Genomic DNA, 14,294 nt, shown 5'->3' with positions numbered 1-14,294 from the left:
AGATAAAAATGTTAAGAGTTCCTCTGAGGTAAAATAAGAGAGCACATTATCATCTGTAGAACACTGAGTTGGAGGTCAGCTGCAGTGGAGGATTGTAATGTGCCATAAAGCCAGTATTTTATTGAGTCCATGATTTCTAGTGCATACAGCAGTTCTGAATTTTCGTTCACAGGCTCAGCTGTTGAAGGTATTTTGTGGTCTCTTTGAGGTTGTGGGCTGAAAGGTCAAAGTTCTTTTGTGAAAAATGTTCTCCCACTGGGAAGTGGGCTGTTAATTGAATAAAAGCTATTGCTTCCTGCTAAAAACCTTACTTCACTGTAAGGTGTTTTTTCCAGGTCTCAAATCATTCTTCTTTTCTCAGTCTTAAGTTCTTTCTGGTTTTGTTTCTTTTTTTAACATCTTTTTTTTAAAAAATGTGTGTGCATGTTATTCTACTGATTTTATGCTGAAACATGTAAGGAGAAAATACCCTCTTTGTGTACCTACCTGATTTTCTTGCTATACGTGCAAGAGCTGTGTTTGTCCTCTTAGCTGTAGTATTGCATTAAGTATGGTTGTTTATTTGATTACTTGACTAGAGTTTCTGCCTTCCAGGAAATACTCCCCCTTTCTAAATTCGCAACTTAGCATTTTACCTGGTTAAAATTTTACATTTTATGTGAATTCAAAGACAGCCTTTCCTTCAAACTCTTATTGAGTGCTAATTTCAAAGCACTGCTATTTCATAGCAATTTTTCCTGTGAAATCAATCTTCTAAATGGAACATAAAATCAAAATCTAGAAAAAATTATTGTTCTTGTCCAGGAAGGTGAAAAATAGTTTCCATACTGCTTACTACTGTCAGGCAGGAGGCATACGTGATCTCATTACTCTGCTTGGTCTGGCTAGCTGACATTGTTCCACTTACTACTGACCTGTGGGAAGGTAAACAATAGAAATGTATTGACTCAGTGCCGGAGTATTTTTCAGCTTATTACAAGTCAGGATTTTTCTTACATGTATTATAATAACAACCTACTTTCTTGCTGTGTATAAGCTCATGTGGCTTTGAAAAGCAGTAAACTACAGATTTTCAGTTTTTGCAGGTTTCCAGTCCATTATTAAAATTTTCTAAATTCACAGATCCATTGAAATTTATTGTAAAAGTGAAAATGTGTCTCTTTAACATGTGAGACAAATTCACATGGAATGCAGGGATTAGAAATTATTTCTTCTTCATTTTACATAGTACTAATATTGTCAAAAACCTCCTGTTTTTTCCAGATGTCCCAAGACATGCTGCTATGAACCATTTCTACTACTGTCTAAAAAACGATATGAGACCACAATTTTTATTTTTGTGTAGATCCAGTTCACACCACAAATATTATTTCTGCTCAGTGCAAATGTCCATGTGTAGAGTCACAAGTTGTGTGCACCCTGAGCACTCAAAACTGGAGAATTTTAGACTTCACAGCACCCCTTTGCATTTAAAAACAGAGTACAGTTTTAGGGTCAGTGCTCTTTTATGTTTTTATAAATGATCTGGATGCAGGAATCAAATGTACATTAAGTAAGTTTGCCAATGACACTAAACCAGAATGAGCTGTGGACTCCCTCAAGGATAGAGAGGCCTTATACATAGATCTGGATAGGCTAGAGAGCTGGGCAATCACGAACCACATGAAATTTAACAAAAGCAAGTGCCGGATTCTCCACCTGGGATGGGGTAATCCTGGTTGTACGTACAAATTGGTGGACGAGAGGCTGGAGCAGCCTGCAGAAAGAAATCTGGGGTTTGGGTTGATGGCAAGTTGAGTATGAGTCAGCAGCGAGCCCTGGAAGCCAAAAGGGCCAACCATGTCCTGGGGTGCATCAAGCACAGCATAACTAGCTGGTCGAGGGAGGTGATTGTCCCACTCTACACTGCGCTGGTGCGTACTATGTGCAGTTTGAGGTGCCTCAGTGTAAGAAGGACATCAAACTATTAGTGTGTCCAGAGGAGGGTGACCAAGATGGTGAAAGGTCTCAAGGGCAAGACTTATGAGGAGCCGCTGAGGTCACTTGGTTTGTTCAGCTTGGAGAAGAAGGGGCTGAGGTGTGACCTCATCACAGTCTACAGCTTCCTCAAGGTGGGCAGCAGAGAGGGAGGTGCTGATCTCCTGTCTCTGGTGACCAGCGATAGGACATGAGGAAATGGAATGAAGCTGCATCAGGGGAAGTTCAGATTGGGCATTAGGAAAAGGTTCTTCACTGAGAAGGTGGTTGGTCACTGGAACAGGCTCCCCAGGGAAGTGGTCATGGCACCAAGCCTGTCAGAGTTCAAGGAGCTCCTGGATGATGTTCTTAGCCATATGGTTTAGTTTTAGGTAGTCCTGCAAGGAGCAGGGAGTTGGACTCGATGATCCTTATGGGTCCCTTCCAACTTGAGATATTCTGTGATTTATGGTTCTATATTGCACCAGCCTACTTCCTGACAGCTACCTGGTAGAAACAGCTGTAAACACAGGACGAATCACAGTCATCCATATCTATCAGCTCCCAACCATCCCTCTGATCCATCAGTAATGAAAGCTGCTGATTCTCTCAGCAGAAAGGTGTTTCAAGCTCTGAGACTTGAGCCACTGCCCCTTCTTTATTTGGACTATATAAGAAATCTTTCCAGGACATATTTTAAAAAACTGACTATTCTCTGTGTCTCACTGTAAGGTATATTAGCACCATTATTAGATTTCTGGACATACTTCACAGATTGTATTGGTGAAGATGACTCTACTCAGAAATTAAGCCATCTTCAGTCTAGTCAACATGTCAGTCAATATTCCTACTTCCTGTCCTCCAAGCTCCAAAAATAGACAGAAAACGTCAAATGCATGCCAGAAGGCCAGATTACTTTTCTTTTCATGTGGATTCCTCCTCTGCAATTGCCTCAGATATATCTGAAAAGACAAAACAGTCTTGATCTATGTGATACAGGAGCTTCAAAGACATATACTTGAAAAACGATCTTTTCTCCAGCGTCCTTTAGCTTCCTATCATTTGTCCAGCTACCAGTTACTGCTGTAGCACCAGAAGCTGCTAAGTTTCACTAGTCTCCTGCCCACCAGCTCACAGGTGGATTTCATGGTGAAGCTGAATAAGGTCTTTCACACAATTGTGACCTTTTGCAAGATATGCTAGATGCAGCCAGCTGTGCATTTAGGATGATGGTGACATTACTGATAGTGTAGCAATTTGTTGGTGCCATTCCATTCTTCTTTTATCTTCTTCTATCCATCTGCTCAAGGATAAGCTGATCTACTTCAACCAGTTTTAGTTACACATCACCACTATCTAGTCTTGGATACTGTATATCGAAACATTTCTTGGCAGTTTGTTCCTCTACTACTCTGCTATGCCATTCCTTTTCTGGAACCCTTCTATCAGTAGCCTTCTTCAACAGGAGAAAGGTAGGGGACAGGCAGCAATACAGTCAGTTTCCCAGCACATCATGTCGTTTTGTAGGAGATGGTTTCTGGTACCAGAGGATGGCAAACCATTCTGAATGCCTTCAGTCCTAAGTAAAAGTTAAGTACAATGACTTTAGTCACAATAACCCTGCCTAATCAAAACAGGGATCAAAATCAATGATCAGGATGCCTGCTTATTTATATATACAAAATGTTTTCATATCTAATATTTTATAGCGGCTTTTCCACTACGAAGTCCTTACATACAGGATTTCTCCATAGCACAGAAAATCCTCATCAGTGTTTTGAAAATAATGAGAATGTGCATAATACAAAATAGAATTTGTGCTTCCTGACCTAGACAACTGCCTGATTAAAGGGACTTTCAAGGACCAAATCTCCCAATGCATATCATTCGCAACTGTTGGACTCCTTGACCCTGAGGAGAAGAGGCAAGAATAACAGAATGCTAGTCAGACAATTTCAGGGTGCACCAGTATCCTTGCTTCTCAAGTTAGTCAATAAATATGAGATCTTACACTTCAGCTGAAGTCGTGCGCAGGTGACTATCACTCTTGTGACCAGACAAACCCTTCAGGCGTGTCTGGATCCACGTTAATCTTTCCTTCATGAGTCATTTGTGATAAGGAAATGTAGACAAGATTAAATTTCTATTAGAAGGATGTATAACTGGTTGGAAAGCTGTTCTCAAGAAACAGTTAATTATGCTTCACTGTCAGACTGGATGCATTAAAGCATGTTCTCCAGGGACTATACAGTCTTTAATTCATGATTTAAAAGATGGAATTAGCATTTAATGCTAGTGATACTACCTGGAAAAATACTAAAGGATAGTATTATGATCTTAAGAAATTATTTATTTTAAGAATTTGGTTCAAAGAATGACATGTAATGACAATAAAGATGAATACTAACTTCTGTGTTTATAGAGAAGTAATCTTTTGCATAAATGCAAGTGAGGAAGGACTGACTAAGCAGCAGTTCTGAACTGGAGACGATAGGAGGATCACAAGTTGCACATGAGAAAACAGCATAGCTTTATAAAAGATGTAACTGTTGTACTGGAATATATAGAAAGAAGGATTATTTGAAAAGCATACAAAGTGGTTCTTTTATTCTTCTCGACACTGGAAAAGGCTTCTCTCTGGTTTGGGGCACCACAACTGGAGAAGGATTCTGACCAACCAGACAGGTTCCGGAGGAGAACAAAAGAATGATCAGAAAGCTAGAAAATACCACTTGTGAGAAAACATTGAATAAATAGAGGTTAATCTGAAGAGGAGGAAACTGAGGAAATACATCTGTCTTCAAATATAGAAGAAGTTAAAAAGAGAAGAAAATAAAGCTTTTTCTATGTCCACTGCAAAACAAGTTCAGATCAAGTAGCAACAGAAGTTTTCTAACGGTATTTTTGCTCTTAGATAATGAGGTGCTGAGACACATTGCCTGGGGAAGTTCTGAAGTCCTCATCATGTTCAAGAACAGTTAAATCAGATATCTGTGAGTTTTAAGTTGATTCTTCGGGCCAACAGAATAGTCTTGGTGACCTTTCATGGTCTCCTCAGCCCCATTTTCTATTAATGTCTATGATTTTTTTCTCACAAGGTAATTAGTAAGGTCTGCTCCTCCCTATTTGTTTAATCCCAATTCCATGGCCAGGGAGGCTGCCATCCCCTCATTCTGTCTAATTTTGTGATTTCTACTTGGCAAGTAAGCAAGAGAATCCCTATTGCTGCTCATGACAGGACAGCTGAAGCAGCTGTGGTAACAAACATACGTATTTGTCTATCAATGAAATGTCCCAGGACTATGCTTTTCTCTCAGTCTGTCACAGCCGTCTGTGCACTAATAGGCTTTAATGACCATGACCTGTGTTGCTTGGGGCCCCTACCCACACCTGTGGGCACAGGAGCCTCAGTTCAGCTCAACCCTGGGCTTTTAGTCCACGCCTGAGTTATGCTTTATGGGTGCCGATCTTCAGCTCAGCTACAGCCATGCCTGTACATTACCACAGATGTTGATCAGACCCTAACTCACAGACTGACTTCCCGGTTTAACCTTGGACCTGTCTCATCACTGTGGACCTGCCTGGAGATCAGTGGGCTGTGTTTGCTCATGGTTACTCTCACTGGACCTGATCCCAACCTGTGGATTGATATCCCAGCTTGGCCTCAGATCTTCCTCATCACCATGATATGCACTCTTGGTTGAAGAAGACTCAGGTCTGCCCGTTCGCCTCGCCGGGGCACTGTGGGGCTGGGCCCTGGCTGGCGAGGCCCCTGCACTGCCAGCTGTGTTACTGCACTCAGTTGATGGCTGCCCTTCACTCGGGGAGCAACCAGCCTTCGCTGCACCCTGAGACACTCTGCTAATGCAGGACGTCACAGCCCTCTGCCCTGTCAGCTTTGGTATGTCCCATCTCATGCCATAGCTGCTGGATAGGTCTTGTCACTAGAAGATCTGCACTTTTTCTTTGTGAGGAAAGTTCTTGTCAAGAGTATGAAGAGCAGTAAGAGATGCACAAAACTGGCAGAATGGGTCAGGATGTCAGGCTGATGTCAGGTCGGCCTCTCTTACCTTGTGCCACTCGCAGTCATCCTGGACTGTTTGCTGGTACTAAAGGAGTTCATTTCCATCTTTAGTTCTGGTGAGGTTCTTTCCTTGTCAACTCTTCTGCTCTCTCCCTATATCATACATATATATGTGTGTGTGTGTGTATGTGTGTATGTATACACACATAAATATTTACATATATCACCAGCTGTGCAAGTTCCCTGGGGGATGATTAAACCATTACGCCTGCACATAATCTTCAGGTGTCCATTGACTGAATCAAGTGATTTGCTTATGCCTCAGACCCAGGTGTCCTGTGCTAGTCTTTGGAAGTGTTTTTCCTAGTTATGACTTCATCCAGGAAGCCAGATGAGAGCCAAACCCTTTTCGAATCCAAATGGCTTCCTTCAAGAACCTGTGTCCCTGCACACCTGTCATAAGCTTCTCCTGAACATGGTTTTGGTCTCTTCATCTTATCTCGAGAACTGACATACTTCCATTCTTTCTTGAAGGAAGAAATTTGTGGAGGCAGGGCATCTTTGGACTTTTGTCGTTAAGAGGCCTTTGACTTTTTACCTCCACAGGACTAGGTCTTTCAGATCCAGAGTTGTTTATGTCAGCAGCTGAGAGGTTGAAAGTCAGGAGTGCCAAGCAGGATAACCACCAGTGAAACCTGTTATGAAAACACCAAAAAGGAGCCACCCTCCAAGATTAATACACATTCCACTGGAGCTCAATCTAAATTAGTGGCTTTCTTGAGTGGTATCTCCATTGCTGACATCTGCTGAACTACTGCCGGGAGTTCCCTCCACACCTCTACCAAGTGTTTTGCCATTTGAGAAGCATGCAGGTATAATACAGTGTGTGGTAACATGTTTCTGCAGTGGTTGATGCATGAAGCATGCTGTGTCTCCCTACCGCTGTGATTGTTAGGAGGAACTGCAGTATGAATATAAATATGGATAATCTGTTTTCATAATTTCTGTTTTGAAGATTGAAAAAAGATTTACATATCAGTTAATGAAACTGTCAAAGGTGTGCTGTTTATGAGCACACTCCCTTCACACTCTCCTTCTCCATGGTGTTTGAGTCTTTCTCGGAACTCTCGACCTTGGGATTCTGTGATGGAGAAGGAAGTTAGACAGTCTCCACGTTGTGTGCGTAGCAAAGCCAACGAGCCTGATAGAAAGGAAGTGGAACGTAAGCCAGCCTGGTGAATATTGCATGGATACAAAACTATCTGTCCCAAGGTTTTGCGGGACGTACAACGTGCACATGCGTGTAAGATGTATACAAAGATAGATAGATAGATAGATAAAGGTACTTGTGAAATAACTTTCCTCTTGCTATTGCAGGTTTCACCTCAGAAGGTAGATCTTGATGCAAGATAGTAAGAGTCCATCCTTTTGAACATGCATGTGATAATGCCCACTAATAAATAGATTTTTATTTCTTCTAATAAGGACATTGCTTCTTATTATTGCTTTTAATAGAAGAACAGAAGTCACCTTAGGTACTGTGATTCCTGGAACAGTGAGGAACCATTTCAGCAAAAAGATCAGCCTGTGTGATCATGCTGTCATAAGGCTTGACATCACTGCTCTTGACTGGACCACTCCCCTTCTCTTCAAGTAATACTACTGATTTCATCAGCAGTATTTGAAGAAAAAGAGGGTGCTTCACAGTATGGGAATGGCCGGCACAACTTGGCCTGTAATCCTCTAATGTGAGGTGTCTGGGGGACGGGGCAGGGGAAGAGCATTTATTTCAGAGTAAGAATATTATCACTGTAGTCTCATAATAACATTGCAAGTAGTATTTTAGTGAACTACAGGGTACACTGTAGTACACGGCTAGACACACTGGAATGAAGTGAAGCTCATCCCATTTGGATTTTTTCCATCTAATTTTATTTTCTGAAGCTACATCCGTTCTTGCACAAAAAGGATAATCTAGGCAGAGCTGAAGAAAGTCGTAGCCCCTGACTGCAGGCCTTGCTCTTATGGCTGGCTCTTTTTCAGGGCACAAAAGTGAAACAGGAAACTCCTTGTGTCCTACTGCGTTGTACGTATGCACGTGGACCTATCTATCTTCATTTCACTTTTTCAAACTTTTTCACTTAGCTTGTGAATATTGTGTAATTGTATTCCTTTTTGTTTGTTTCTTTCAGAATGTTCTAATTGTGGAGGTAAGTTGGGTGCTTATGTCATGTTGTACTTAGATAAAGTCACGTAGTCAAGTCGTGATTGTGTGTTCAGTGTCTAAAACCCGCCTGTGTTTACACTTCTTGAGCTGGGAGGTTGTGAAGAGGGAGAGGGGTTGATTTGCTTAATGACCTCTCAGTCTTTTTGCAATTGCATGATGGATCAAATGACGTTGGTGCCGCTCTAATTTGTATTCTGCCTTGTGATACCCAGGAGTCTGTTTCTGTGTCGCTTGATTTGTTCTTTCTATGGTTCCCTCACCTCCTGTTCTGCAAGTTGTTCTGTTCCTTGGAGGACAATGAATCAACTGCAATGATGCTCTGCACTTCTCTGTTGCATGACTTTGAAATAGTAGCGTAGCCCTGCACATGCTTTACAACTTCAGGGTTGTTCCCACGCTGGCCGAGGATGTCAGTCGTTCTCTCAAGTCCCCGTGACTCCTGCTCGTTAGCATTGCCTCCTGCAGTGTCCCCCGGGGAGAGCCCCTCACAGGTACCTTGCTGATGTAAATCAACAGTCTTCAGTTGTAGAGGAAAAGAACGTGTCACCTCACTGGTGTTGCAAATTCTCTCTTAATTAATGTAGGTGATTCTCTTCTAAAATGTTGGAAAAGCAACTCAGACGGTTAGAGAGCACGTCGGTGTCTGACTGGCATTTCGGGCCCAGTCTGCTTGTGTGGGAAGTAAGCTGGGCAGTGTCATGAAGGAAATGCATAAATGTTGGAATGTCTTCTCTTAGCAAAGGAGGGGAAAAAAGTCATCAGCCATAGAGATGGCTGGTTACCTGAATACCTGCTAGGAGCTCCGTATTTGTTAATGCTAACTGCTGTAACAGAAATGAAAAATGTCGGCAGCAAATTTTGTTCATGCTGTTAGATAGCTGGGGAGCAGAGACAAGGTGTTGCTAGTGGAAAATCCACACCCACAGAGTTCAGGACCAAGAGCTGCTCTCCATGTTAGGGTCAGTTTTGTAGCCAGGTATCTACTGATGCCATTCAGATCAGGTTGGGTGCAGCAGCTCTGGAGAATACTCATTTGTACCGGACTAATAAAACAACAAATAGAGCAGATTTAGCCCTGACGTGGAGAGATGTTGACATACTGTAGTCTTGAGCATAATATGAACAGTCTGATCCCTGCATCCTTGCAGTGCTCAGTAAAGTCATCTCCAGTCCCGTGTTACATCCCAAGTACTAGAAACAGCTGTTTTCAAGAGGAAGTGTTTATTTAACTGATTATTTTATGAGTGCTTGCTTCAAAGAGTGTGAGCTCAATTATAACCTTTTTTGGATGTGGCTCACAATACACTGGGAGAAATACACCATTTCCACAAAATAAGAAGGTGGAACTGCTCAGTCATTGTCCAGATTTCCTCTTTTCAGCTTTCCTTTGTTTTTTACTTATTCTGTTTTTCATGTTTTGTAAGGATATTGTTGGAACTGGAAGGACTATGAAGGTTCTGCTTAATAATATAGAAAAATACAAGCCAAAAATGATTAAAGTGGCAAGGTGAGTAAAACGATCACAAAACTTAGTAACTAATTAGTGTAGCCCAACATATTTGCCAGTGGAGGTTCCCATTCCGAGGTCCTGCTTTAATTCATGCTGCAGTACCGTGTGGGGAGCTCTGCAGAGGAGCTGCCTGAGTCAGTAAGAGGAGGGTGGAGGAAAGGAGAGGAAATGCTTTTGTGTTGTTCTGCAGTGGCAATGACCCTTCAGCCATTTCAAGACTGGCACTGATGGACGTTGAAGGGGAACACACCCATCTCTTCCCTGCCATCAGGACGTTGTCGGGAGGAGAAGAATGAGAACAGTGATTCACGTGGCTTGGAAGTTTTTTGATAAAGGGAATAGTTTTTATGCATTATTATTATTCAGGTAAATATCTAGATTTACATGGGGTTTATTTTGTTTTTAATTACAGTTTGTTGGTGAAAAGAACATCTCGGCCTGATGGGTACAGACCAGATTGTAAGTGTCATTGTGAAAATCTGTACATGACAGTACAAGAAGTTACCACTGTTCTACCACTTGCCTTTCATATCATTCTGTGGACTGCTAGAAGCATTGCAAAATATCAGTTGTCAACGGGACTATGAGATGCAATGGCAGGATTTGTATAATTGTGGTTTGGAAAGCCTAGCCTCCTTATAGCCTGATGTTTTCTGCAGAGTACTAACTTCATAGGGAAGTTATGAAAGGGTTTAATTTTATCCATGAAAGGTGAGTGTTTTATCTTCTGTCTCTGACAGACTATATAGAAGAGAAAGTCCATTTCTTCCTTCCTCATTGCATCTCTTTGGAGGAGCTGCAGGATTCCATCTGAACATGAAAGGCGTTTTATTGTGACCTAGTTATTCACAATTTTTACATTTTTATAACAGAATAACACTTTTTATTATTTTTTGAAAAGTATTATTGTATAAAGGGTAAAAAATTATAATTAAATCCCACCCCCAAAAAGCAAAAGATAAATTGGGCTTTTTAAACTTCTTCACACCAGCACCACTTCTCTCTGAGGTATTGGTACTTGTACTGTGCTATGAGGAAGCCGTAAATGGAGCTATGCCAAGCTATTGTCATTTTAGACTTAGTAGAATAAATGATGTAATAACAGGTATGTGGCTAAATACTGAAAAGAACAGATCCATCTAGGAGAGATTGACCCGTATTTGCTACTGAAGGAGGCTCTGGTCAGCTGAGCTGGGTTGGAGGGTGGGAGGAGAGGAGGCCGGTGAGTACCAGGAGGCAGCGTGAAGGGTCTTGATCTGGGATGTGGGAGAGAGGGAAACTTTATGACGCAAACAATACTCAATGTTGGGCATGGCCCTGCCGTTTTAGCCCAAGAATCGGAACTGTGACCCAAACATTTTGTTGTACAACTTTTTATACAGTGGTATTTTTAACATTTAGAATTTAAACCAGTAAGTTAAAGTATATATTTGACTGGATTCACTAATGTTAAACATATAAAAAATACAACAAAATTACTTCATGAAGGGTAGCTTAATATTGTTATATAATAACTTGTAAAATGAAACAGGTTTTATCCTTGTTTATTCATACTGTGATGAATTTTATAAAACATCAGAGATGTCTTGTAAATCACTGACAGTGCTGTGTCATTTCCTCACTTACCAAAATTTATGATTCCAAAGTGTCTATTATCCACAATTTTTAACAATTTAATAAATTCCTTACTTGAATACCTGTAAATTTTTTCATGCTGACCTATTTTTGTGTCCATAAGGTTGTGTTTTTCTCTAGTTACTTAGTGAATGATTTGGAAAGAGTCTAACTTGTTTTCTATAGTGCTGATACTGCACAGACCTTCACACTCAAAAAGATAGATGCCTATGCTTAGCTTCAAGCGTGTGAGTTGTATGATTCAGCTACGCTGCATGCATTTACTTTGTTAAGCATGTGCATGAGTCTTCGTAAGGTTGGGGCTTTAATTTAAGAAGCATTTGACATGTTTCAGTAGCATAATATGCAAGATAGTTTTTGCTATTCTCAGAAGAAAATATATAAATCTCTGAAAGTTACTTCTGAATTAAAATGGTATATTTTTTTCATCACTAGTGTGATACTGGGCAGTTGTCATCATGCATGTATACCGATGGAGCTTCCAAACGTAGGCAGAATTTTTCAGCTCTGATTTTGGCTTCCTTCCACAGTGTGCCTGTTGTGCCAGTGGTGATTGTACACAGCTCTCCTGCTCTCCCCTGACTAGTCACATCCCTGTCACAAAGAGTCTGTGAGCAGGAACTGGTTATTGGGCTCCTGCTGACCTTGATGTCTCAGAGTCAAAAGTAGCGTAACCTCAACTGACTACATACAGCTATAGTTTGCTTGTCAGAGAACCAACACGTGAATTTAAGGGCTATATGATTGCTACTGGTCTTGTATTGATGGTGTTTGTTATTATTTGTCTCAATACAGATTATGGATTTGAAATTCCAGATTTATTTGTGGTAGGTTATGCCTTAGACTACAACGAGCACTTCAGAGATCTAAACGTAAGTTTCTTTAAAAAAAATAGTTAAAAAAAATCACTGTTTTACTTTTCCAGGGCGTCTTAAATACCCCATAATTTGCCTTCTCCCTGGGGCCTTAATGTCATGCTTGGGATCCTTTCAGTGAGTGTAGATCTCCCTGCAAAACCTCAAATAATCCAAAGGAGTCACTGCTCAGCGCCGTGAATGGTTCCTTCCCATCTCTCCCCCCCTACGAGCAGAAGTCATACCTCTGCTACACTTCCATCTCCTGTGAGCCTAGAACTTCACAGGTGCACCATTCCCAGTATGTACAGACAGCAGTAAAAAGTGAAACACAGCTACAGTTCAGACAGGTTTGGACTTTGCTGCTATGTTGCCTGCCCCTTTTCTCAGCGAGATAGTGATGGGAAAAAGGTGCAAGCCTTGCCTTTGCTTCCTGCGGTACTCCCACGGGAGGACCTCAAAGCTGGGAATCGCAAGTGGGAAAACCTGCTGTAGCTAGAAAGTGAAATCAGAATTCAGTTCCAGGTCTCTGGTAATTACAAGATCACTAGATTGGTCAAGCAAAAGCATTTCTGAACAATTCATTAATAATTAATAATGTAATCAACTATGCTGTTGCAATCAGTGTTATATTTTTTTCAGCACATATGTGTTATCAATGATCACGGCAAAGCGAAATACAGAGTCTGAAGCAGTACCATCCTCCCCTGAAGATCTGTAAGCTTGCTGAAGCAGAAATTTGACTACACTCCCTCAAGCATCTCCCAGAAGAGCGGTTCAACTGACTTGTGTTTCTTTCAACTCAATGTAACAAGGGGGTTACTCTAGAGATATTGATTAACATTTACAGAAGTGGGAGCTCTTACCTAAAATGTGAAGTAGAGGGCTTTTAAAGTTATTACCTTTTTTAAGTATTTAAAATTGCCACATAAGATGCCTTTTGACTAATAATTTGTCTGCCTCAAGTCTCATTGCGAATGCATCTTTTCTTCGCTCGGTCCATCGTGCTACCCATTGCAACTCATGTACTTCACTGTGTTGCATGAGATCATTCAAAAGTGCCATTGTGTGTGTGAAGATTATTTTACAGAATTTTATTGACTTCAGCATCCCTTTAGCCTTGGTCAGATATGCTGCTGCCAAATTGAAAGCATTATTTTGATTTAATTCCACAATTCAAAAGTTTCAGCTGAAGCTGTATGTTTTGCGATTGATAGTACATTTCTGGCAGTTCATTACTGCCTCTTCTGAACAGAAGTTTTAACTCTCAGAATGCGCTGAATTAGAGCGGTGGTACAAAACGAACCTTTGCAAGACACTGTTGAAACTGGACGATGTCATGGTTTTGGTATGTCATGTAGCCATAGATGTGTTTGTTTAATGTGCTGTTTAACGTGCTGAATTTCAATCAAGACAAAACAATGCCAGGCAGGTTTCAATTTCTGCGTGGTAGCCTCTTACTTCTATAGGACGCAAACAAGTGAAAAAATTAACATAGTGTTCTCCTGTGCGTATATTCGTAATTAAACCTCATTAAGCACAAAAGTTGAATGCTAGTCGGGCAATTATTCAGTTATGATTTGATTTTTGTAGCATGTCTAAGTTGAGACTTTTTGTAACCATTTGTCGTCTTTAAGAATACAGATCTGACAATGTTGGAGAAGACTCGTATAAAAAAGAAAAATGCATAGGAAAACATAGAAAACCAGTTAACGCATGGATACTGTAGACTCTAGAGATTCCTTCCTTCCCTTATACATCGTGCTTGAAGAAGTTTGTTAATTTACATGTTGTATTAAGTGTGAAAAGTTCAATTCTGTACAGTATGTAACTGTTCTCACCAGCTTCCCGAGGGAAGCCAATGCAAAGTAAGTAGCTGTGTCTCAATAGCTTTGCTCTGAACTGTAAGAGGCAGATTGTTATTAGCTTCAGGTTCCTTTAAACTAATAAAGAAACATTAAGAACACTTGTTACATTGCACAGTTGTTTATTTTCCTGCTTCAGCGTATTTTGCACATCCCGTAAAAGCTCTTCAAAAATACGCATTTAACTGGTAATCTAAAGATACCTTATGTATGTATCCTGTGG

The 14,294-nt window shown here is 40.8% G+C and overlaps 1 protein-coding gene across 2 annotated transcripts in view; it reads left to right on the top strand.

Annotated features, from left to right (window-relative positions):
* Nucleotides 1-13,965, top strand: part of PRTFDC1 (phosphoribosyl transferase domain containing 1) — a gene marked incomplete at its 3' end in the record, with an annotated part of 49,587 nt that extends 35,622 nt beyond the window's left edge. The window contains exons 5-9 of one of the 2 annotated variants that reach the window (XM_082306751.1): nt 8,173-8,190; nt 9,632-9,714; nt 10,130-10,176; nt 12,148-12,224; nt 12,849-13,965. In XM_082306751.1, coding sequence (XP_082162877.1) covers nt 8,173-8,190; nt 9,632-9,714; nt 10,130-10,176; nt 12,148-12,224; nt 12,849-12,896 — 273 coding nt within the window. Of the gene's footprint in view, nt 1-8,172; nt 8,191-9,631; nt 9,715-10,129; nt 10,305-12,147; nt 12,225-12,848 lie in introns of those variants that run through there. The other variant, XM_082306750.1, reaches the window with a different exon arrangement.
* Nucleotides 13,966-14,294: the final 329 nt, after the last annotated feature.

The sequence above is a fragment of the Platalea leucorodia genome (assembly GCF_965183815.1).
Source record: "Platalea leucorodia genome assembly, chromosome: 1".
NCBI classification, from domain to species: Eukaryota; Metazoa; Chordata; class Aves; order Pelecaniformes; family Threskiornithidae; genus Platalea; species Platalea leucorodia.
The sequence above is the reverse complement of the archived record's forward strand: the minus strand, read 5'-3'. Positions and strand labels throughout refer to the sequence as shown.